The 24605-nt window shown below is 38.1% G+C and overlaps 1 protein-coding gene across 1 annotated transcript in view; it reads left to right on the top strand.

Moving 5' to 3' along the window:
• Window positions 1–455: 455 nt before the first annotated feature.
• The window catches only part of ABCB1 (ATP binding cassette subfamily B member 1), a 46762-nt gene continuing 22612 nt past the window's right edge, over window positions 456–24605 (top strand). The window contains exons 1-15 of the mRNA XM_015887483.3: window positions 456–584; window positions 1314–1408; window positions 3128–3179; window positions 3806–3950; window positions 6145–6211; window positions 8141–8332; window positions 9231–9402; window positions 10939–11063; window positions 11985–12156; window positions 14469–14582; window positions 16050–16160; window positions 16827–16952; window positions 18318–18521; window positions 20311–20481; window positions 22569–22730. Coding sequence (XP_015742969.1) covers window positions 582–584; window positions 1314–1408; window positions 3128–3179; window positions 3806–3950; window positions 6145–6211; window positions 8141–8332; window positions 9231–9402; window positions 10939–11063; window positions 11985–12156; window positions 14469–14582; window positions 16050–16160; window positions 16827–16952; window positions 18318–18521; window positions 20311–20481; window positions 22569–22730 — 1911 coding nt within the window. The 5' untranslated portion in view covers window positions 456–581. The remainder of the gene's footprint in view (window positions 585–1313; window positions 1409–3127; window positions 3180–3805; window positions 3951–6144; window positions 6212–8140; window positions 8333–9230; window positions 9403–10938; window positions 11064–11984; window positions 12157–14468; window positions 14583–16049; window positions 16161–16826; window positions 16953–18317; window positions 18522–20310; window positions 20482–22568; window positions 22731–24605) is intronic.

Below are 24605 nucleotides of genomic sequence, written 5' to 3'. Positions count from 1 at the left end.
AAGAGAGATTTGGAAAGGAGCATGGCAACACTGCTTTCACCCTGCCTTTTCTTACTGTTATTCTGTTATTCTATTTTTTTTTAACCTTATCTCATATTATTCCTTAGCTCTATTTCCCTCCAAATATTTCTTCTTCTTTTGTTCTCTGTTATATATAGAAAAGTTTGAAAATGATTCCTCCCCTCCATCCCCACCCAAAAGAATGGAGAAAGTAGGAGACAGTTACTCTGATCCCTGTTTGGAGAAACAAATGCTGAACTTAAAAGGCTTTCATTTAACACTAGGGGCTCTTTCTTAGGGAGGAGTTACAGGGCAAGAGTTCATAAGTGACAATTCAAGCTTTGTTAAATATTAGTTATGGCGGAGGTAGAGTTCAATCAGCATGGACTTGTCCTTCGAGGGCTAGAACAAGGAGGAAAGGGAGGGGCAACTGCCGACAGCTGTCTGCCACAATAGACTGCTGGTTTATAAATGCTGGGTGTAACTGAACCAATTCTTTCCACCAATCTACAGCCCATCATCACTGCTCAACCCTTAGATACCGAATACTTCCAAGACAAAAGGCAATCAATATATCCAAAATGGTAAGTCCATGTTTTTATCTTTTTCAGTGGGTTATATAGACTGTGCACTTAACTACTGGGTTTAAAAAGAGGGGAAAAGATATGATATCTAAGTAAAATGCTCTCCTAAGAGGGCTCTGACATTCTCTCCCCAGTTGAACTTTCAGAGGCAAGAATCACACTTTTGTCCAGTTTGGGCAAAATGATGTTAATTATGTGAATAGCAACAGGTGTAACTTGTCAACTCTTATGATAGATGGAAATGATGAAATTATGAATTATGAAATTATGAACAACTTTCCATCTGTCTTGTTAGGGATGCCTTTTACTTTTTATTTATTCATATTATTTTTTGCATTACTCCTCATTTTTCCTCTGTGTAAACTACTGTTCAATAAACTTAAAAAGAAATCTCTCACCTGTTAATATTATAAAATCAATTTGAATTCAGGTGAATTCCTGAAATAATATCCAACATTCCTATTCTCTTTGTGGATCTCTTGAGACAGGTTCCAGACAGAGAGATTGTATAAATTTCTGTGTAACTGGAGCTAGAGCATCCAAGATAGTGCTTTATTTAATCAACCAAATTACTGAACACTAGTTTTCAATATTATTTCCATTGTTTAAAAAACCCAAAGAGCAATGTGTGCGTGTGTTTGTGTTCCTAGTTTAGTAGCTGCATCTTCCTTTAAACAATACATGGGTTTATCATATCATTTCCTGAGAAATTCATTTTTTTTTCTTCAGGTAGAAACAGTTTCTGAAAATGAAGGAAAGAAACATATTAATGGAAATGTTAATGAGGACAATATTATAATTGAAGATGCTTCTGGAACCGAAAAGTAGGTTTTTCTGTTTTGGTCGGTTGGTTTTTTGCATTTTCAGTTGGTGCATTTATCTGATTTATGCTCTATAATGCTTTCTTTTATGGAGGCCAAACATCCTTTCAAAATATACTACTTTTCAGAGCTAACTAATATATTCTACAAGTTTGCTGTCATGCCATGGATTATAAGCTAAACAGAAATATTTAGTGTTGCAAATCTCTAAGTGTACCTTGTCATTCATCTGCCGTAAAAGGGCACTGGGGTCCTTACTGAGAGTTTTCATTTTAGTCCCGTCACTTTGTTTATTTCTTCATTATTATGAAGTATATAATAGTCTTGTTATTTTCTTTTCTTTTTTTTCTTTACATTTTACAATAGTTTTGTTGCAAATATATGCCTCAAAATTTTCAGCAATAAGAGAAGGATTGTTAAAAAAAAAAGGAAATATCATTTAAGAAATCCATGTGTTGCTTATGTTCTGCATCATCATCACCTTCTGACAAACTGGTGAAAGTGTACAAATATATCTGCATATTTATATTGCTTTCATGTTTGTTTTTGGTAGCTGAGAACAGTTAGTGGGACAAAAATATTAGATTTTGCCACTTTCTGTCCCTCCTCCTTATAGAGCCCATTTGTAGATAGGCAGACGTTGTTCTTCCCATCATATTCTTCTGGACTAGGACAAAATACCCCTGAGTTGCATGTATTTACCCAAATGTTTACCTTCACGGAAATGAGAACCTTGATTTCAATAAGTTGTCCGCTTCTGTTATAAGCACACACTGTGCTTGTATTCACACATGAGTTGATAAACCATAGTTCATTTAAATCCTAGTTGGCTGAAAAAGTCATAATGGCTTGGTAGACATATAATAGTAGGCAATTAGATTATTGATTATAAACCACAATGGCTGTATTCATTATTGATTATAAACCACATTATGGCAGAGCACAGTGTGTGAATTCAGCCACCAAAAGCACAGGAGAACATAAATGCTTTTCTCCTGTTTACAATGTTTATGGATCAGTTCCAGATTTAGGGAATTATGATTATTTGAAAACTCATTGACTTCAATGAGTTCTAATTACTGAGATGTTTATGGTTTTACCAAAAAAATTGTGAAAACAAATTAGATTGAAAAGGATAAGGTTTCAAGACTCCCATCTATCAATATCAAATGAAATATCTTTATATAATATTCATATTTGATGTAATAATTTGAGAAATATCACATGGAATAAGAATACATAAATAATTTATACATATTATCATTACTTAATGTTCTGATAAACAGTTCTTTATTTATTTGCATCAATTCTGACTTAGGTCAATTAACAGAGAATCCAGAACCAAAGTAAAAAGTTCAGAAATAAACAATAAAATATCAACAGCATGTAACAATAGTTATTATTAAAATTAATTGCGCGAAAAACACAATTTGGAGGTTCAAAATAAACAGATTAAACATAACTCCTCACACTGTTACTTTGATTCAAATATTGTGGTTTGCTAGTTCTGGAAAACTGGATCTTGATTCTTTTTCTCATGCTAAATCAACATTATGGAATAATCCAGATCTTAAGACATCTCAGTTAGGATCAGTAGCATTTTCACTTTCAGAGACACCTAAATTATGAGAAGTGCAAATTATGCTTCTTGTTTATTATTTGAATTGTGTAAAAATGGTTCATTATAGAAAAAATGAAATTTAACTATATATTATTTTACAGGGAAAGGAAAAAGAAAAAAGAAAAACCTAATATGGTCAGCCCATTTACAATGGTAAATTTTAAAATGTTGGGTTTTTGGTTTTGGGTTTTTTTTTTGTTTTTTGTTTTGGTGCCTTCGAGTCAGTGTTGACTCCTAGCAACTGCCTGGACTAGTCCCTGCAGTGTTCTTGGCAAGATTTCAGAAGTGGTTTGCCATGGCCTCCTTCCTAGGGCTGAGAGAGAGTGACTGGCCCAAAGTCACCCAGCTGGCTTTGTGCCTAAGGCAGGACTAAAACTCAGTCTCCTGGTTTCTAGCCTAATGCCGTAACCACTATGCCAAACTGGCTCTCTTTTAAAATTAAAATTTAAAATTAAAATAGCAAAACTTTCAAAACAACAGTGTGTGTGTGTGTTCATATTCAATAATGGCCAATAAGAAAACTCATCTTGTGAATATTATGGTGCAATTTTACATTTAAACTATTTTTTTTAAGACGGTTCCAGATCACAATGTTTTAAGGCATTACTACAGACCATAACTGTTTGCCTTGTTTAATGCAAGAATAAGAAAAAATGAAAAGTCAATAAATGTTGCTTGTTAGTTGTGGAATACTCTCACAGAAGTATGTGTTCTAGTTGTATGATAGATATCAGTAAGTGGACAAATTTCTTTTCACATATGGATAATTTGCTTTTCAGTTTCGTTACTCCGATTCCCTGGATAAATTTTTAATGATACTGGGCACTGTCTTTGCAGCCCTTCACGGGGCTTCCCTTCCAGTTATGATGATTGTCTTTGGAGATATGACAAATAGCTTTGTTCAATCAGGACGTCTTCCTACAGGTAAGAGGAGCATGTCATGAAAAGAATGCAAAGAAGGAGAATGGAAGCATGTGGTCTTATAACCGATCCTTAAGAAAAATGCCAAAAGTTCAGTAGGCAGTTGAACGCTGGCATTGACTAGTACAGGGTATACAAGACAAGAACAGTCTAGTCTTACGTTGATGACTATATGTTGATAAAGGAGTTCTAAGCAACTCTGATCGCATTACCAGAATACTGCAACTCATTATATCGTTAACTCATATAAAAGGTACATGATAACATGATACAGCTGGACAGATAGGTATACCTAACACAGGTAATAAATATTATAAACAAAATAGAATCATTTGCCAAAACCAGACTATAGCCATAATGAATAATCTTTGGAGCATGTAAGGAGTCATAGCACCATAGGAAAGCTGCCTTATACCAAATTAGACTCTGAGTTCCTCTTATACAAGGCCATATTCTAAAATCAGATGGAGTCAAAATAGAAGTGTGTGGGACCAAAATCAAAAATAACTGTGCCCTTGCGAATCATATGCATGCCCATTTAGAAGTAAGCAAGACCAGCACATTCAAATAACAATCATATGCATTTAAAATAAACATGTACATTTAAGAACAAAAGTTAACATTTTGTGGATGATCAAGGGCTATAGTAGGCCTTTTCTTTTCTTTTTTGTTTTTGTTTGTTGCAGCAGTTTGGCATTTTTCTTTGTTTTATAAAGTATAAATCTATCTTAGAGCTTACACTATATTTTTAGTGTTTTCCACTACCAAATGGCAAGAAACCATACTACCTATCTTTGACAACTGTAGGCAGGGCTCATTCTAGGGGCTACATGTAGTCCTAAGCCTTAGATTGTCCATTTCTGACAATCTTAGATCTAAGGGCTTTTTAATGGAACCATACAAACAAGGACAATGAACTCCTTAAACAGGAAGTCCTAAGTGGTCCTCAACAGAACTTTTCTGAGCTTTATTATTTCCTGCCATGGACAGAGAACTGTACAAACAAGTGATATCTGTAGTACTCCTAACTCCTATTTTCTCTAGGAGAAAACCTACTTAACTTGGATACAGGTAGTCCTTGTTTAGCGACCACAATTGGAACCAGCAACTCTGTCACTAAGTGAAGCAGTCACTAAATGGGAAGTCACATGACTGTGAATGCGCTTTCCTTTTCCCCACTCCCCCACCCTTTGGAATGCTCAACCCGGCACTGGGATAATTAGCAATAAGGGAATTAATGTTTGTATTTACATTCATTGGAGAGGATGGGATTACAGGAGAGTAAGCAGACACACAATGGGGAATACACATTGAAAGGAATGTGCTAGCATTGTGTGCCTGCTTACTCTCTTGTAATCTCTTCCTCTCCAATCTTTCCGCACTGTGGGGGGGGGGGGAGAAAAAAATGGGTCAGGCATAAGACAATGTGTACTAACTGACTGTAATGGCAAACATATGACTGAGAGAGAGAGAGAGACTGCAAAAGTAGTAAATACACACCTTGGTAGCAAAGTTATTTTTTCAGCACTGTTGTAACTTCGAATGGTCGCTGCACGAGACAGTTGGTAAGTGAGGTCTACCTGTATAACAGCAAGGAGAATTGGGATCACAAGCCAAATTGGTAACACAAGTAGGCACTTCTTTAGTTTCCTATGCTCCTGTGAATAGTACATCATACCATCTTTTTTCAAATCATGTTTAATGTTATACTGTACATATATGTTTTCAAGAAAAAAAGGTACCAAGCAGAAATAATAGAATGTTATTTGGGATATTAAAATAACTGGAGTCATGCAATATTTATAGCAATATTCTTGGGTAATTAATCAAATATGCCAGCAAGACATCAGGGCTGAATTAATGCATCTGATCAAGTCAATTATATTTTTTTCAGAGACCTTGGCAATGGATTCTATATGTGTGCAGCCATTCAAAAGCTTGCTAAAAAGCAAAGACGATTTTGTAATAAGAAAAGAGTTGCAGGAATAGCTACAAAGAATCTATCAGGCAATTGTTATCTGAATATATAGTTTTAAAAAGGTTTATAGTCAAATGACTGGGAATAGATCAGAGCCAATGATCTAGACTGAATACAAAAAGCGAATGAAACATCTTATTGTCTTAATATTCTAATATTCCCTTAATATTGTCTTTAATTATTATTGTTATTACACCATTTTTTCTTCCTTCCATCTAGAGAATATATCTTTAATTAATATTTCCCAGTCCCTATTTTTTGAGACTCTAGAAGAACAAATGACAAGGTAGCTTGAATTAATATATATCATTATACATTATGTATTTGATATGTTTATATTTGCATGTGTGTAATACAGTGTAATAGCTGAGATCTTCATTTAAATTGTTCATATTTTTAAACAAGGATTAAATAACTTCCTGTAATAAAGTATATAAGTCTGGATAAAATTAAAACAATGAAGTTGCCTATACTGTAAAGAAACCATTTTAGTCTCATGTTAGGTTGTTGACTGTATATCATTTAAAAAACAAAAATGGCAAGGAGCTGATTAAAGTGATGCATCTTAATTATTTTGTCTGTAGTCCAGAAGACCATAGCTGAATAGATGCTTCTTGGCTAGCCACAGTATAGCAAGTTGTGGTGCTCATAAAACAATATATCAGCACCACATATGAAGGGATGATCAGAGCAAACATGTTATCAGTCCCAAGTAGAAGAGTTACTGGGGAAAATACATTATACATCAATTATCATGGATGTTGTAGTTTGGAGGGAGGGGCACTCAACTGAGGGCCTGATGATTACCAATGTGTTGAAGTACAACTCCAGAGACAGCCTGCCAACTCTACTTCAACAAATCTGGAAGTTGTCAGATTAGGGAAGGCTGTCTTAGTGTGCATTCTGATGTTGGTAAGAATCCAGATTTTAGAGAATTGGGGGAAGGATGCAAATCTTATACTTTAGATAGCTGCATTTATGCAACAATGGGACCAAAGAGGCTGAAAATGGCTCCTGCCCAATCTGCTCTTTTTCCCCGAGTATCTTACATGTAGGCTTCTCCAACCCCACAACCATGGACATCCACAGAAGGGGATGGGGAGTGGGGGTCAGGTACCATAAAAGTACAAAAGGGCTTCCACTATGACATCATGACACATGTTTCATCATTTTGGCTAGCTGCAGATGTCTATGTCTGCTGTAAGAATCTTTCTGCAGATTAAAACAATATGAATTTATTAATCAAGTTAAGATGGCTTAATGCTATGCAAAGTCTACTTCATGCAACAAACTTCCCCAAGCTGTTGTCTTCATGATGTGTAGGACTAGAAGTCTCATAATCCACCAGGCAGTAGAGCTAGTAGCCATGCTACAGTAGCTATGTATGTTGGGTGATACAGCCTAATTTATTTGGAAGGCACCAGCTTGAGAAAGACTGACCGTTAGGACTTGAGAGTATGCTTCCAACTGAATACAAACGTTTGAGAAGAATAGGAAGATTACTTGGCTCAATGTTATGCTTATACAGTGGTACCTCTAGTTACGAACTTAATCCATTCCGTGACTCTGGTTGCAACTCGAGTTGGTCTCAAGTCGAGGTAAAGTTTCCCATAAGGTTCAATGTAAATACGGTTAATCCGTTCCGCCCTCAGAATTTGGTCGCACCCCAAGGTAAATTTCCCCCATAAGGTTCAATGTAAATACGACTAAACAGTTCTGAAACATATGCATTTTATTTTTAAACCTCAAAAACCTTCCAAACGCTACAAAAACCTTCCAAACGCCACAAAACACACCACAAGCCTCACCAAATGTCTCCTTGCTACCACGATCTCGCCCACAGGAAGCCGCGACCGCATGGCAGTAGGGAAAATGGCCGCGGATCCGGTTTGTAAGTAGAGGCGGAGTTCGCAAGTAGAGGTAAATTTTTGGGGCTGGAGCTGGTCGTATCTTGAAAAATTCGTAAGGAGGGGCATTCGTAACTAGAGGTACCACTGTACTACTTTTTAGGACCCTGACTGGTAACTGAAAAAATCTAATAGACCAGATATTCTTTCGGTCAGGTCATCATGTACTTGCCTTGAGATAACAATTTTAGTTGTTTACACTGAGTATACTGTCTACATTATGGTCAATTTTTCCTAAGACTAATTAGGATACTATGGACAAACATTGATTACCTTCTTGAATTTGCCTCTACAATATTGCATTTTAGGCATGCATACTGGTATTCAGCCATAGGAGCTGGAGTTCTTGTCTCTGCCTACGCATACATTGCATGTTGGACACTTGCGGCTGGCCGCCAGATCAAAAGAATTAGGCAACAATTTTTCCACGCCATCATGAGGCAAGAAATTGGATGGTTTGATGTAAATGATGTTGGGGAACTAAATACACGACTTATAGAGTGAGTACATATTTCATGCTTTTTCTTCAGTAGCTAATTTAATTTACCAGTCTGATTAACCTTAAAGTAAAATCCCAACTGCTTAATGTAAGTAAGGAAAGTTCAGCCCTGAAATGTATGTGTATAGCACTCGATGGCAAAGGCCGAGGGACAAAGATTCTTTGCATTGTGCTGGTCCCCAAGAAAAGGACTTCCAAGGGGAACTTCAGCTTGAAATTGCCAAACTAAAATATATCTTTGAGTCTGCTTAAAGCAGTGTTGGCCACTTTAAGATGAGTGGACTTCAACTCCCAGAATTCCCCAGCCAGCATGAAGTCCACTCATCTTAAAGTGGCCAAGTTTGGACAACACTGGCTTAAAGTCTCCATCAAATTCATTCATTTCTTAGTAGAACAAAAAGACAGTTGTTACCACCAATACCTTATCTTGAATATCTGTGAGTTTTATTTAGAATGCTTACAAATTATACTCCTTCCAGTTCATTGAATTTTTACCTCCCTCCTTTACAATTTTTCCCTTTATTCATGATACAACTACCTGCCATAATATTTCATGGACATAATGAAATGTATTCTGGAGTATTGAAGCTTAAGCACAGAAAAAAATCATTTAATATCAGGAGCTTTTTAAAAGTAGACATATTCATCTGAATGGCTTTTGGAAAAGAATAATGATGATAACTAAATATTTGCTTCTTTTCAACATATAATTTAACTCTGGCACTATATTTTGTAGACTGTATGTTTTCTGGTGGGGGGATGTATATCGTGTGCCCGTGTATATGCTCAAACTGTGCTGTGCCTGTACAATTGAACTATGTCAGAAAACCAGGAAAAATGCATCTTGGTAGTTATTTCCTGAATATTGCTCTAACCAGTTTGCTCTAATTTGTTTTTAGAGATGTCTCCAAAATCAATGAAGGAATTGGTGATAAAATTGGAATGCTAATGCAGGGAATATCAGCATTTCTAGCAGGATTTATAGTTGGATTCACTGAAGGATGGAAATTGACCCTTGTAATCCTTGCCGTCAGTCCCGTTCTAGGAATCTCAGCTGCAATTTGGGCAAAGGCAAGTATACTTGTGCTGAAATGTAATGGTACAGTACACAGTTCACTCATTTCAGTCATGAAAACACCATTGCACTTCTGCCTAAAATGGGGTTTGGATTGCGTCTGTGTTTCTTGAAATAATAGCAGGGATAATAAGTGCATGTCCAGGGGCTGCATGTCATGAGCAAAATATTGTGGTAGCACAGGATATAATATACCTTCTTTCAAGGAAAAAGGAAGAACATGTTTGGTTCATTGCTGGCCCCTGATTTATTAGTTTTGGTTACAGAATGGAATATTTAAATCTAAAACTCTACTGAATTTTCCTGAATTGTGTCTTGACAGTATAGCAAGTTTATTTGTGGGTGGCACACATAAAAGGAGGTGGTGCTTTGATTGCTCACTTGTGATTGTCAACTTGACCTTTTTGACCCTCTTGTGGAACCCCCTGCAAGTTACCATCAGTGCACACACATGCGCGCACACATGGTCACACCAGCACATCTCTTCTGCAACGGATAAGTGACATGCAAAGCCCCAGGATGCCTGCTTTTGTTCTTTATTTCTTTTCTATGTGGAGTGGGAGTTAGGGGATTTCACTCAGTGTTTCTGACTCAGCCAAAGTGAAGATAATCTTGCATCTGACAATCTGGGGAATGAAAATTGTGGTGATGCGAAAGTGTCCTTTGTCCTTTAAGAGAGAGCTTTTTCACACTTGGGGTCAATCGCTCTGCTTGTCTCCATATTTTGAGGCTTGCATGGCCCTTGGGAAGCTCAGTTGTTTAAGCACTACCCTTTGGTGATTTACAATTTTTCTTCTAATTGTTCTCTCTCCTACAGTCCAGGCAACCTGGTGCATTTGCTTGCTCCCCCATCCTCCACATTTATCCTTGCACTTTGCTGCTCCCATCCCAGTGGTCAGTTTTTAAAAGAATTCCTTGCCATGTGAAGTAAACATGGTGAGGAAAGAAAAGACCAGGCATTGCAGGTTGTAATTTTATGTGGCCAGTGGAAGGGAGCCAAAGGCAGCTCAGTAGGAGACTGAAATGCAACAGTGAAGACCTTTGCTCAGTGCTGTAAAATGTCTCTAAAGGGTAAGATGTTGTTGGTGGCTGTCCAGAATTTGGCCTGGCTACAGAATAAATCCACAGCTGGTATCTTGGGTTCTCCAGAAGATGTCTAGACAGCAAAATATGGTGCTGCCAAAGAGTCCTCTGAAAAATAAAGATACCGGGCACAACTACACTGTACAATGTGTTCATATTCTTTAAAAATTAAAGGCAATGGAGAAGAAAAGAAAGATGCCAGAGCCTATTAAGAAGAGGACAGAGAGAGATGGGGGAAGGAAGGTGCTGGCCAAGGGAAGGGGAACAAAGGTGGGGCAGGCAGAACTTGGTTTTAAGAAGAAACATATTGTAGACATTTTCAGGGGGTGGGAGTGTCTAATCTTCAATGCACCACTGGGGAAGTTTATGTAAAAAAAAATGAAGCTGGTGTTCGATTTAATGGAGAATTGCTTTAAATGGAAAGGTCAACACTTTGTTCTTTTCCACAGATCCTTTCTGCATTCACCAACCAGGAACTTGCTGCATATGCAAAAGCTGGGTCGGTTGCTGAGGAAGTCCTAGGTGCCATCAGAACAGTGATAGCTTTTGGAGGACAGAAGAAAGAAATTGAAAGGTCAGGAAAACATAACACCTCTGGGGCTGTTATGTCCACACATCTGGCTCGTTTCATTCTGTATATTTGACTTCTTCCAAAAGCAAATAAGCAATAGACTAGTAGCATTCATTTCCACACTCCCCCATCCTTGTTAAGGCATGAGAGTTCATCTAAAACGTTAGCCTTGTCAAAACAACGCCATCCAGATCTTTTGGAGCACAGCACCTATTGTCTTCAACCAGCAGGGAGTTGAAATGAAAAACTCCTGCAGGACTGCAGTTTGGGATGTTACTTCTTGCTTCTCAGTGATGCTCTACATCTGCAATGAAACAGAGTACTTTACAGCAGAAAAGAAAATCGGCTTCTGTTTCTTTTTTCCTGATTCCTCTCGTCCATTTCCTGATCAACAGTAAATGGAAAAATGGAACACGCAGGACTTGCAGTAGCTTCCAGTGTTAACCACATCAGTTCATGATAAAAAGGAAATTAAATGAATTTGAATATAAGGTGCACACGTGTGCATGCACATGCACACACACACACACAACAAGCTGCTACTAAAAAGACACTATAGCTGCATGTGTCAGGGAATAACTGAATAATTAGAATAACTAATTTTGGCCAGAATGAAATACTGTAACACTTTTGTTGCAGGAGAAGCTGATAGAGAACTTGACCATTTGGCCAGTTCAGGATAGGGCTCTTCATTTAGCATAGATATCGCTTGTTCCTTTTTCCTTGAGCCAAAAGACAAGTGGTTGTTTGTAATCATTAATTTTGCGCAGAAATATTTTTATGGAATTATGATAAGCAAACGCATGACTATTCTATAATTTTTCTTAAGATAAGTTAATAACTATAAACAATATAATTGAGAGGAAAATGCATTTTGTGTCCAATGCAATTATATAATATACTGAGTTTGCATTCTTCTTTCAGATATTATAAAAATTTAGAAGATGCTAAAAACATTGGAATAAGGAAGGCTATGACAACCAGTATTTCCCTTGGAGTTGCTTTCTTATTAATATATGCCTCCTATGCATTGGCTTTCTGGTATGGAACTACACTGATAATAGATGAAGGTTACAGTATTGGGAAAGTCCTTACAGTAAGTGTTGGCAAACAGCTGTACAATTTTCTTTTGCAAAAAAATAACCAATTTCAAAAGTTGGGTCTTTATGGTGTGAAAATAACTTTGCAAATGCACATGTACAAAGCCATGTATATTTTATTTCATCCAGTTAGAGCCTTGGTTGATCTGGAAGAGTTAAGCATCTAGGAGATCACCACAAATCCAAGGGCAGTAGACTAAAATGGGAAGGTCAAACGCTATCTTGGAAGAAAGCAGTGGCAACCCGTGTCTGCATTACTGCCAAGAAAATTTTATGGAGTCGACCTTAACTTGAAGGAGACTTCATATTATATGTTATTTCATATGCACTGTTGTGAGAGATAGCTATCAACTTCCTATCTTGCTTATGGGTGTCCTCGAAGCACCAGGTCAGTGGCAAGGGAGATCGACTTCCCCTTGATTTGAACCAGCAGAGTGGCATTCCCATTCATCCCTGTTGCTCCCTCCTTTAGCTATATGTAGCTTATGCAAGAGGACCTTTGCTTCATTTATCTCATGACAAAGCTGCTTTTCCAAGGCTGGATTTCCCTTTAAGAATATACTTTTGATTCTGTTTGTTTTGTACTTCTGCTTCTTTTATTGTGTCCTTTGATCCCAGGTCTGCTGGGAGCTGATCTGTTTGTTGGATTCGTTATCTAGTTATTCTTAATTTCCCTGCCCGTTCCTTAACATCCTATTTCAGTTCCCATTAGTCCAGGCTGTCACCTGGAATATGCCTTTACACATGTAGTAGCTTCCTTTCATTGTGCAGCCCAGCATGATTATTTGGCCAATTTCCATAATCATTCAAGGGGTTAGGCAAGACAAATAAAGCTGTATATTATTGTTGAGGGAGGCACTGCATATTTTCTGTCTAAAAACCCTCCTAGCTGGAAAGAGTGTGATTTGCCAAGGGTGGACTATATTTATGTGGCATGTTTATTTTTCTCTTTTTGCCTGCCAAGCAATGGTAATTCTTAAATACGAAAGGCCTGAGACGTGAGACCACCATATATTTTGCTTGTAGATTTCCTGAATCAGGATGCTTTTAAGGCCTTTGTTTAGGAAATGGTGCAGAGTTACTGAATGTTTCCCTGTTTTGCCAAGCACCGCATGTCATTGCAGCTGAAGGTGGTAGAAAAGCATGGTTTTGCAATAGAATTTCTGGTTCATCAAGTTCAGTAAATAATGGCGCATTCAGCCAATTATTGCCGCTACCAAGACAACATTCAGATAAAAGAAATCTGAATCAGGGCCAGAACTGTAACCTGAGAAAGCATTTCAGATAAGACCTTCCCTAGTTCTCATGAAGATAAAGGGAGCAAGGGGGGAAGCACATTCACACTTGCAAGATTCTGTTACTATACCTTATAATAAAAGTAGTATTGGCCTTCATGACTTTGGTTTCCTAGTCTGGTCTACCTTGAAGGGCTGACATTATAACAGACTTATCTACTTTGTGTTATTCCCCAAACCCTAAGCCCTTCTCCTGAAATTATTATTGTTCTCTCCAGCTTTATAGGAATGGTTTGCTATGCAAAGATGTTTAACTCCCCAAATCCTCAAGTAGTGCAAGTACAGTACAATACATTATCTTAGATCTTAGTCTTGTGTGTCTCTTCACTTATTTAAAAATGACGTCAACCGGCAGTATTTGGAGTCTCTCCTGTTCATTATGTCAAGTGAAAACGTTGACTTCAACCCACGGACCAGCCCAGCTTGCATTATTACGCATCATTCTGTTTTAGTTGTGTTGTGTGTATGTATTTAAATATATTTAACTTTACTTTTATTTCTTTATTTTTGTCTATAATGGGTTTTTTCCCTTGCTTTTAATGTTTTTCATTTGTGAACCACCCAGAGTCATTGGGAGTCAGGGCAGTGGAAGGAAGGAAGGAAGGAAGGAAGGAAGGAAGGAAGGAAGGAAGGAAGGAAGGAAGGAAGGAAGGAAGGAAAAAAAATAATAAAGAAATACATATTGCAAATATAAACTCCATATTTCCTCTATCAATTTGATAGCGCAGGGATTAGAACACGGTCAGACTATTATAAGATCATCTCAGTGAAAATGTCCACATTTTCCTACAATGCAAACTTTGAAATGGCTACATATACCATTACATTTACACTCTGAATGAAATTATTCAAACATTATACTGAGCATATTTCCTCGCAGTCATCATTATTTCCTTCAGTAGACATTTTTCTGCTTGCTGAAATTCGGCCACATCACTGTTATATTACTGCATATGGAAACTACATAGCTAACCATGGATATTTCTTTTTGTTCTGAAACCCTTTCTGTTTAGGTCTTTTTTGCTGTGCTCATAGGAGCATTTAGCATTGGCCAAGTCTCTCCAAACCTAGAAGCATTTGCTAGTGCAAGAGGAGCAGCATATACAATATTCAATATTATAGACAATGTAAGTATCCTTTTTGGAACCATGCCTACAAATGAAAAGAGCCAGGGAGCCGGAGATCTGTTAAAGGTTTTTAATCATTATTGCTGGAAACCAGGTAAAAAGGCAATTAGATCCCTATGCTGTGGCACCATATAGTAGGGCTACCAAAGATGGATAGTGCAACAATCCAGATGACCATTAGATAGCAGAAAGAGGTTTGTTTTGCTGCCATTTATTGGATCGCTGGATTTTGTAGCTTTGGGCATGCGGCAGGCATATCAGATCTGTTTTTCAAAGGATGGAGATCTTTTTTCCTAAAAAATCCCACAAAGCTATGCATACCTAAGGTAATTCTTTGAATCTAGCCATTAACAAAGATTGTTAATTGCCTCTTTCTGGTTCTTAGTGAATAGCCAAGCAAGTCTCAAAACTAACAGTAAAGGCTAAAAGGCTATGTTTCAACATTAGCTAAAAAGTCAACAGAGAAAACAGATTGCAGTATTTATCACTACAGTGAAATGATCTACCCAGTTCATTGATGATATACTTTTAGGAGAAGGAGTAGAAAACAGGAGGAGCTAGATGAATGATCAGAATACAGAGATAGCTGTATTGTGTGTCAATTGACAACCAAAGAGAGTAAAGTTAAATGAATCTTTGCACTTACTCTGTAAATAGTTAATTTAGATAGGTTAATTTAAATAATACCAACTGAGGGTGATAACTGTATGACCCCAGAGGCATAGCTAAAGAGTGGGACAAAATGCTTGTAAGAGATGGCCTAAGAAACCCAAAACAGAAGTTGAAAGATGTACTGATGGACATGGAGGAAAAAAGATGGATCGATTTGTCTTTCGATATATTTTTAATGAGAGCCTTTCTCTGTTCCTATAAGCAAAGTCAAAAGAGAGTCCATATAATTCTTTGGGAAGGGAGATAAAGGTCAAGAACAAGGAACAGATCTAAAGATCTAAATTGGCTGTAAACAATTACGTAAGTTCATGTATTGCAGTAAACCAAAGTATATTTAACTGTAGGTTGTTGACTACAGCCAGAATTGATTGGGTTAATAAATAATAGTAATCTATAGCCCATTGCTTATAAAACACAATTGGTAGATTCAGGTAACATGTTAAGCTAAAACCAAACAATGATACTGTGGCTTAGCACAGATTTCACAAACAAGATATCCTCTAGATGTGCATAATTTTAAGAATTTCCTGATCAGCATGGTCTTTCCTGTGAATCTGGGACTTGAAGGTCACAGATCTGGAGGATGCACCAGTTGGGGAAGATTGGTTTAGTTCACTGTGTAAAACCAATCCTTTCATGATTATGGGAAAAAGAATTATGGCTACTTATGAGAAAATAGCAAACAATATAGGTAAAGTTTCATGTTACATGTCTTACATGCAATATTTTCTTTGGCTTTCAATCTGCAAAGGTATTAAACTGACTGGATTTAATTTGTTGTTTCCTTTTATATAGGAACCCCAAATTGATAGTTATTCAGAAAGTGGCTATAAACCTGACAAAATTACAGGAAATCTCAGTTTCCAAAATGTATATTTCAATTATCCATCAAGGCCAGATGTCAAGGTATCGTGAGTTAAATCAGGAAGTATTTTTCACTGTTGCCATTTAAATCGTAACTAACTGGTTTCAAATATTAAAGGAAGATCTCAATACTATATAGCTTTATTTAGAACAAAGTGGTAGAAAAATAAGTCACTGAGCCAATTCTAGAAAGACTTCATGGCATGAATGCCACATAATTGCTTTAAACTAGTTTTTCCTACAGGTCCTCTCCAAATGTGTTGAAGCCACATTTCTAAGAATTCTCAGCCACCATGAGCATTCTGTGAGTTACAGTCCCAAGACCTTTGGACAGCGCCAGAATGGAGAAGTCTTCTGAAAAATGTGCTACATTTTATTTCTATGTAATTGAGGTTCTGCCCTGAATGCTCACTTCTACAGTTCCTAGTTTTTGTTTTTTCAGAAAAAAAAATTCCTGTGAATAAATAAATGCCCAGTCCTGAAGCAATAATGAATATGGCATCGAAGCAGCTGCAGATCTCTTTTTGCCAATAGAATTTATTGAGATTAATCTTAAATATATTTCATTGCCATCTATTTCTTCTGTTTGAACTTGCATTAGGACTGCACTGTCTAGGAGTGTGGATATCTTTCTGCCATTATTTTGTAAAATAAAACACATTTCATTGTGACTTGTGGTCTAGCACATGTTCTATTTTTCTCATTCAGATATTAAAAGGACTGAATCTGCAGATCAACAGTGGGCAGACAATAGCCCTGGTTGGCAGCAGTGGTTGTGGAAAAAGTACAACTGTCCAACTGATACAAAGGTTTTATGATCCCATGGAAGGCACGGTAAGATATTTGAAGCCATCCAAGTGTACCTGGAACATATTTTATGTTAAATGTCAGATACCTTCCCACAGTGCAGGAAAGAACTTCATTGTGCCGGGATGAGTACAGTACTTGAAGTCAAGCAGGCTGTGGTAGCATGGCAAGGAAGAGTTAGAATGATACCGGGTACTGTAATCAGAGATAGTGCTTCAGATTTCTTTTATTCATCAAATTCTGGGGTACTTCCTGGTGGAGCAGGAGGTGGGGATGAAAGAGAAGACCTGTACCATTCCCCTTGCTGGAATGATAGCTAAAGGGGTCTTTTGCTTTTAAGTCTTAACTTGGTTTGACACAGTAATCATTTTGCGTACAGGGTAGGAGTTCAATAAAAAAGGAAGTACTTGGCATGATGGAAAACTTTTTCATTACAGAGAAGCCCTTCTAAACTTTAACTTCCAGTTTTTCTTTAATACAGCTTTTGTCTGGACATCTTGGGATATTAAATTATGGATTAGTACTGATAAATATATAGATTGAAACAAATTAATGTGTCCTAATTTTGACTGCTGGAAATCTGGCCACTCTAGTTAAACATTAAAAATTAAACATTGTTATAAAATGCTGTTCTATTCTCTAAACTAGTTTAAGAGCGGTTGTATCCTGAAAGTATTTCAAATAAGAATAATAAATAAACATCTGTGAATCATGCAGTATTCAGTGTAAATAATACCTGAAGAATGCTTCTCCTTTCTGTTTTGAAATTTTTAATCACATTCTTATAAGATAAAACACTTATTTATTTACTTATTTAAAAATACTTTCTTATGCAAGGAAACCAAGTGGCTTATTAAAAAAATCATTAAATAGTAAAACACAGTAAGAAAAAAAAATCAAATTACAGTAAAAACAATTCCAATTATTAAAATAATTCATATAATATCACAAAGACTAGGATAAAATAAATCAGCATAAAAGTGGGGGAGCAGAACTTTAACCTTGACTAAGAGTCTTATGAAAAAAGCTTCAGCAAGACGGAGACTTCAGGATTTCTAACAGTCAGGGCCTATTATAGAAAAGGTCTTTTTTCTCCTTTGCTGTTATGTCCAAGAAAACAGGCAGCTTCCTGTTTTGTTTTGTCTTTTTCCATCCTGACAATGGAAGACCACTGTGGTGACTGTTATTAGCAGCTTTTTGTAAATAGACCTCTCTTCCACATCTTCCCACATTCCTATCTAGATATACATCTTCCTTCTACTCCATTCTGTAAATTATGTGTTAGATACTCAGGGGGATCTTTTGATGTTCTTTCTTGCTTTGAGGTTCTGATAGCCTCTCACTATTTATTCAGCCCCAACTGGAATTTGTGAAATTTTTGTTTTGTTTTAGATTACCATTGATGGACAGAATATTAAGACCCTGAATTTAAGGTATCTGAGGGAAGTTATTGGCGTTGTGAACCAGGAACCTGTGCTATTTGCCACGACAATTGCAGAAAACATTCAATATGGCCGTGAAAATGTCACCATGGAAGAGATAGAGAAAGCTGCCAAAGAAGCCAATGCCTATGATTTCATCATGAATTTACCTGACGTAAGAAAATATATGGATTATTTGCCTTAAGTTATTCTAATGCCTTAAGTTACAGATTAAAGTGGAGTTGCAGGAAGCATTAAGAAGTATCGCATTAGCATTGGAGTTCCCAGCAACCAGGGTAGTTGTAAGGCAGGAGGTCAGTGATTACTAGCCTAGCGCCATGTTTACTTATGTTTCATTTATCACAGCTTTCCTTAAGATGATACAATAAGAGCATCAGTAAAGCTGCATGAAGCCCTTGAAAACCTTTCACAGGAATGGAAAAGGGAATCTATCACAGTTTTCCCCAAGTTTTCTGGTGCCACCAGATGATGATCACAACTGCCACAATTTCCATGCACCATGGCTGGGCCAACTGGAATGATGGGAACTGTAGTCAATGTATATGGATACACTGACCAGATTGTGGAAGGCTGCTCTGTGCTAGCTATTTTTACACACTGTGCTAAGCCAGTCTTTCTTTAGCCTTAACTACTGAAAAGTCCAATTGGCAAGGTTCTCACTACATGCCTAGTGAGGAATAGGCAACCTGTGATCCACATGTGGCCTCCAACATCCCAAGAGACCCAGTGTGGAGTACTGGTTAAGTTACTGGACTAGGACTGGGGAGACTAGCTTCAAGTCTACTCTCAGCCATGGAAACTCACTAATTTGAGCCAGTTACACTCTCTCAGCCTAACCTACTTCACAGAGTTGTTGTGGGGAAAAATTGGAGGAGGTAGTTCTGCATATATCATTGTAATCTCCTGAAGGAAAGACGGGATATAAATAAAACAAATATGCTATTAAAATTCAGCTGCAGAAGGAGAATGGCTATTTTTTTTTTCAGCCCATTTTTGGCATTTTGGTGGCAAGTAGGGATATAATATAGTATCATATTATATGCTTCTGGGAAGCGTTCTGCTCCCACCTCCGCTCCTAAAAGTCCCCAAAAGATTTTAAAAAATAGTTGAATAATTTCAGCTATGCCCTTTCAGATGACATCATAATGGATGGGTATCTCAAATGGTACCCATCCATGCACTAGACAAGTGTTTCTCAAACTGTTCTGGACTTCAACTCCCAGAATTTCCCAGCCAATCATGCTGGCTGGGGAATTCTGGGAGCTGAAGTCCACACATCTTAAAGTTGCCAAGTTTGAAAAACACTGCACTAGGCCATAAATCATGGATCAGCAACTTTTTGCACTAAAATGTGGCACTCCCAAAATACATATACAGAATTAAAATAAAAAGCATTCTTGAAATCTCATGAGATTTTAGAGATCACCCCAATCATTGCAGCGGTGTTGGAAGCTCTGTATTAGCGACCATGATCTGCATACCACTACGGCTGGTTTCATGCAGCACATTCAGCCAAAAGCAAGAAACCTTATTATGGCTTACTGTGTTGTGAGATTTGCCATTGTGGTTTGTAAGCTATAGTTTATGGATTAGTATTCTGCATAAGCCCATGATGATTTATTCAGCAAGTCAAGTTTCAACCAAATATGCTTTGCATGATCTATAAACCAAGTGATAGCATTGGCCATGAGGTTATTTGCACTTCAGGGGTGGGGAAATACCTAAAATCCCTAAAATACCAATACTTTGTGCAAGGTTTTTTCTTACTATTGAATATAGGGTGAATTTGCAGAAGAAAGAGGCTGATGCTTCTTATTCATTGAATGATTTGCTGCTTATTTTCAGCTGAAATGTTCTACCACCCATACTGATGCTACCTTGATGACAACTTCACTATTGATTCTAAGTTATGAAGTTAAATGTGTTTCTTTGTTGCTCTGCAGAAGTTTGAAACCATGGTTGGTGAAAGAGGAGCACAGCTAAGTGGAGGACAGAAGCAACGGATAGCAATTGCCCGGGCTCTTGTGCGGAACCCAAAAATTCTATTGCTGGATGAGGCTACCTCAGCTTTGGATACAGAAAGTGAAGCTATTGTACAAGCAGCTTTAGAGAAGGTCCTTAAAAATGAAACTAAACCAAATGTATTAAAGGGAGGGGGGTAAAAGATCTGACCCACAATAGTGAGTTGCAGCACTTCATTTGCCCAATGGGGTCTTCCTCCCGAATCTCCTATGCCTCTCTGAAACCTTCTGCTATGGGTCAGTGAATATTCAGTAGAAACTTGGATTGGGCTGCAGAGGAGATAATGTGAAGATCAGGTGTCCAGGACTTATAGTATAGCCTGATTTCTCTGCCTACCTCCTCTAAATACAGTTTTACTTAAGAGAAACAATTCATGCCTTGTTTGAAAGTTACATCAATAATATTTATTGGATCTGAAGAAGTATAGTCATCCAAATCAGGAAGCAATGCTGTGTGAAGGTGACAGAAGTTTTAAATAAACAGATCTGGAGAGCACCATATTGGGAAAGAACACTCCAACAATTATAGCCTAGAATTTCCAAAACATATGCCTGTTTTGTTTTTTCTCAAAAGCAAGGAGTAAAAAAGTTTAACGCAGTCTCCTGGAGATGGGAGAGCAAAAAGAACAAGCCAAAGTCCTGGTTTAATAAGATACTGGCAGCAAATTTTAGGCACAGATTAACACAAGGTCTCCTTTTAGTCAAGTTCAACTTATGGTGACTTCATGAACATATTCACGAAGTTTTCTTGTAAATAATACAGAGGTGGTTTGGCATTTTTTCTCCACTCCCTAGATTAATCTATAGCCCAGGTGTTCCATGGTAGTCTCCCATCCAAGTACTAATGAAGCCTACCCCTGATTAGCTTCCCAGATCACAGTAAGTCACTTGGATTGAGATGGGCAGCTACAGAAATTGCATAAATAAATAAACAAACAAATAAACAAACAAGCAAGCAAGCAAGCCATGTGCTAAGTGAGCCATATACCTTCACATGATAATAAGATGACAAGAATCTTGGCATGAAAGGAATGAAGACTTAATATCACAGTGAAAACAGCTAACTGTTTTAGGGGGACCTCCACATGGTCACTCATGCCCTGGTCACCTCCGGGTTGGACTACTGTAATGCGCTCTACATGGGGCTACCCTTGAAGAGTATCCGGAAGCTACAGCTGGTGCAGAATGCGGCGGCGCGGACAGTTCTTAATGCCCCTAGGAGGGCACATATAACACCGCTGTTGCGCAAGCTGCACTGGTTACCGGTTTGTTTCCGGGTCCAATTCAAGGTGTTGGTCATCACCTTTAAAGCCCTTCATGGCACGGGACCAGGTTACCTGAGGAACCGCCTCGCCCTGGTCACTTCAGCCCGTCCCACTCGGTCCAGCAGAAGGGGCAGGTTGCAGACCCCACCAGTCAGGGAATTTCGATTGGTGGGGTCTAGGCAAAGAGCCTTTTCTGCTGCAGCGCCCGCCCTATGGAACATCCTGCCACCTGAGGTCCGGTGTGCCCCCTCCCTCATGGCCTTCAGGAAAGGGATTAAATCCTGGCTTTGCCAGAAGGCCTGGGGGCCAGAGGGGGGCCCGCACCTGTGGAGATGGCTGGTGGGTTGATGGGTTGCCCCCCCCCCCCAGCATCTTACAGGTTTTTCTAGGGCCAAAATTAGAGGAGGTTTTTTAGGGCATTTTTAATATATTTTTTAATTATTTATAGTTTTTAGCCATCTTGGAGAGAATTGTGTTTTTTCTTTTTTATTGTGAGCCGCCCAGAGTCACCCGTGGGGGAGATGGGTGGCATACAAGCCGAATAAATAAATAAATAAATAAATAAATTGTAAATTCCTTTTCACCATCTTTTCATTGCCATCAACCCTGAAATATAACCAAGGAAACCTTCAGAAAAAAATAGATTCCATGCAAAGAGGTAGACTGTCTGAATACCATCTGGGAGATCTGGATTTAGTTCCATGCCCTAATATCCTGCTCTCTGAATGGTCTTGGACAAATCCTTTCTGCGTGGTGCAGGTATTTATTCATGAACTGTCAACATGGCCATTGCTTTAACAAATTGGAAGAGATTAAAGGGCAAAAGGCATGAAGGCTTCAATCTAATTATACTAAATATGAAGGAAAGCTAATGAACATCTGACTATTTTAATTGAACCTGAATATGTCTTTTAGGCAAGGAAAGGCCGCACAACTATTGTAGTGGCCCATCGCTTGTCAACCGTCCGAAATGCAGACCTTATAGCTGCTTTTGAAGATGGGGTCATCAAAGAGCAAGGATCCCATTATGAGCTGATGAAAAAGAAAGGAGTTTACTTCAAACTTGTCAATATGCAGGTAGGCATCCATTTATTCCTTGTTTTTTCTTTTCCTTTCTTTCACCTGAAGGCCTAACCTCCGTGGAACCTAAGCACAGTATCAGCATTCCCTGTCTAAATCTTTTTGCCTGCCATGTCCCCATAACATTGCCTTCATCTTGTACCCAACTCAAGGATGAGACAGTCTTTTACGCTGTAAGGCGGGGACGGCTGAAACGGGTAAAATCTGTTACACTTTGCCACCCATTATATTGGAGACAAAGCCAGCTGACCAGTAGAGGTGGGATCAGAGTGGTATTTACTGGCTGCTTCCAGGTGATGCAGACTCTCCGTTGTTCCATCAGTCTCTGGTCAGCCTCATCTCCCTCCAATCTGCCATGACTTCCTTAAAAAGCTGGGTACAGTAATACTATGCCAGTAGTCTATCCAAATTATGCAGTTTGCTAGGCGGCTCAGCCAGTCTCCATAGCCCTTAGCCTAAGGTTGGACCAGTAAAACAGTAAAATGGCATAATAGTTAAAAAGAATGACAGTGAAATAATGTAGCAGGCTGAAATGATGGAACCAACCCCTCTCGTGGCCTCTCAAACAGAGCATGGAGGAATTCAAAAGTGAGTCAGAGTTGATACAATCCAGTCTGGATCATGAGGCAGGAAAGTTTGTGCCCATTTACTTTTCTTCTGGATAAAGGATGAGTGGCTAGCTCTTTAACTCAGTGGTGGGGAAAGGCTCAAACACCATTTATCGGAAGCAAACTGGAAAAGTTCCTCAGTGTCTTTTCTAGGGCCCAAGCACTCCACTGTATCTTTGTTTGTTTGTTTGTTTCTGGGCAAGTGGGCCCACTTTCAAACATAGGACAGGGCTGAATCCACCCACCATTTCTTTTTTTGCAAAAAGTTCTTACAGGTTCCATATAGGATTTCAAACAGCAATTGATCAATCAGGCTAATGTTAGATGCTGCCAGCTTCCCACTCATATACTGTATCACTTAAAATACTTACTTAGAAGTATCTTTCAAGAATTTAAGATCAAGTAAGGAAATCTGGCAGACAGTAAATCAGGCATTGCCTAATCCCTGCTGTAAAGAATAATTCAAGTAATCAGGAAAGGTGCTTCTCCCTTTTGGCCTTTCTGTTTTACCCCATTGTCACAATAACTCTCTGAAAAAGCATCCAGACTAACAATTTATAATTATCTATATTGCTTTAGCCTTATGGATATGTGTGTATGTATAGATGCATACATACATACATACATATATATTAGTAATGCACTACCAGAGCAATGTCTAGATGGTATGTTATTAGTCTGGAAGAGATCTGCATTTTTTTTAGCTGCTTCAAATAATTCTTTGAAGAAGCCCTTCAGCTACAATTCTATCCTTGCTTCCAAATCCTACTGAACTCAAAGAGCTTTTCTTCTAAGCGGCAAATACTTTGATTTGTACTACTGGTTGCAGTCACCTGTCTCTATCCCAAACAGAGCATCCTAGACAAGGATTTTCTTTTCTTTTCTTTTCTTTTCTTTTCTTTTCTTTTCTTTTCTTTTCTTTTCTTTTCTTTTCTTTTCTTTTCTTTAAGCTGTAGCACTGGAGTCCAGGGCTCCTGACTGATGATAGTTGTGTAGAAGAGAAATGTCAGCAGATGCAGCCTGTTAACGCAATTGTTAAAACTGCGGGAAACCTTCATATGCAATGATTCATGTAGATCATGTTGTGATTTTTGCCCATGCAGACTGGCTATTCTGAGATTTGTGATCTCAGTGCGCATCATGGAAGGCACCAAAGTGGAAAGAGCTGCTTTTAGAGCCAGTTGATCTTATTTCTGTCACGGGAGGCTTGGCGCTTCCTCCTCTTCCTCCAATACCTCATTTGTTTATGATATACCATCATTTA

This window comes from Python bivittatus, unplaced genomic scaffold (assembly GCF_059951505.1).
Source record: "Python bivittatus isolate LINGU-HERP-01145 unplaced genomic scaffold, Pbiv_v1 ctg000610_np1212, whole genome shotgun sequence".
Taxonomy (NCBI): Eukaryota; Metazoa; Chordata; class Lepidosauria; order Squamata; family Pythonidae; genus Python; species Python bivittatus.
This window is presented reverse-complemented; position numbering and strand designations above follow the sequence as displayed.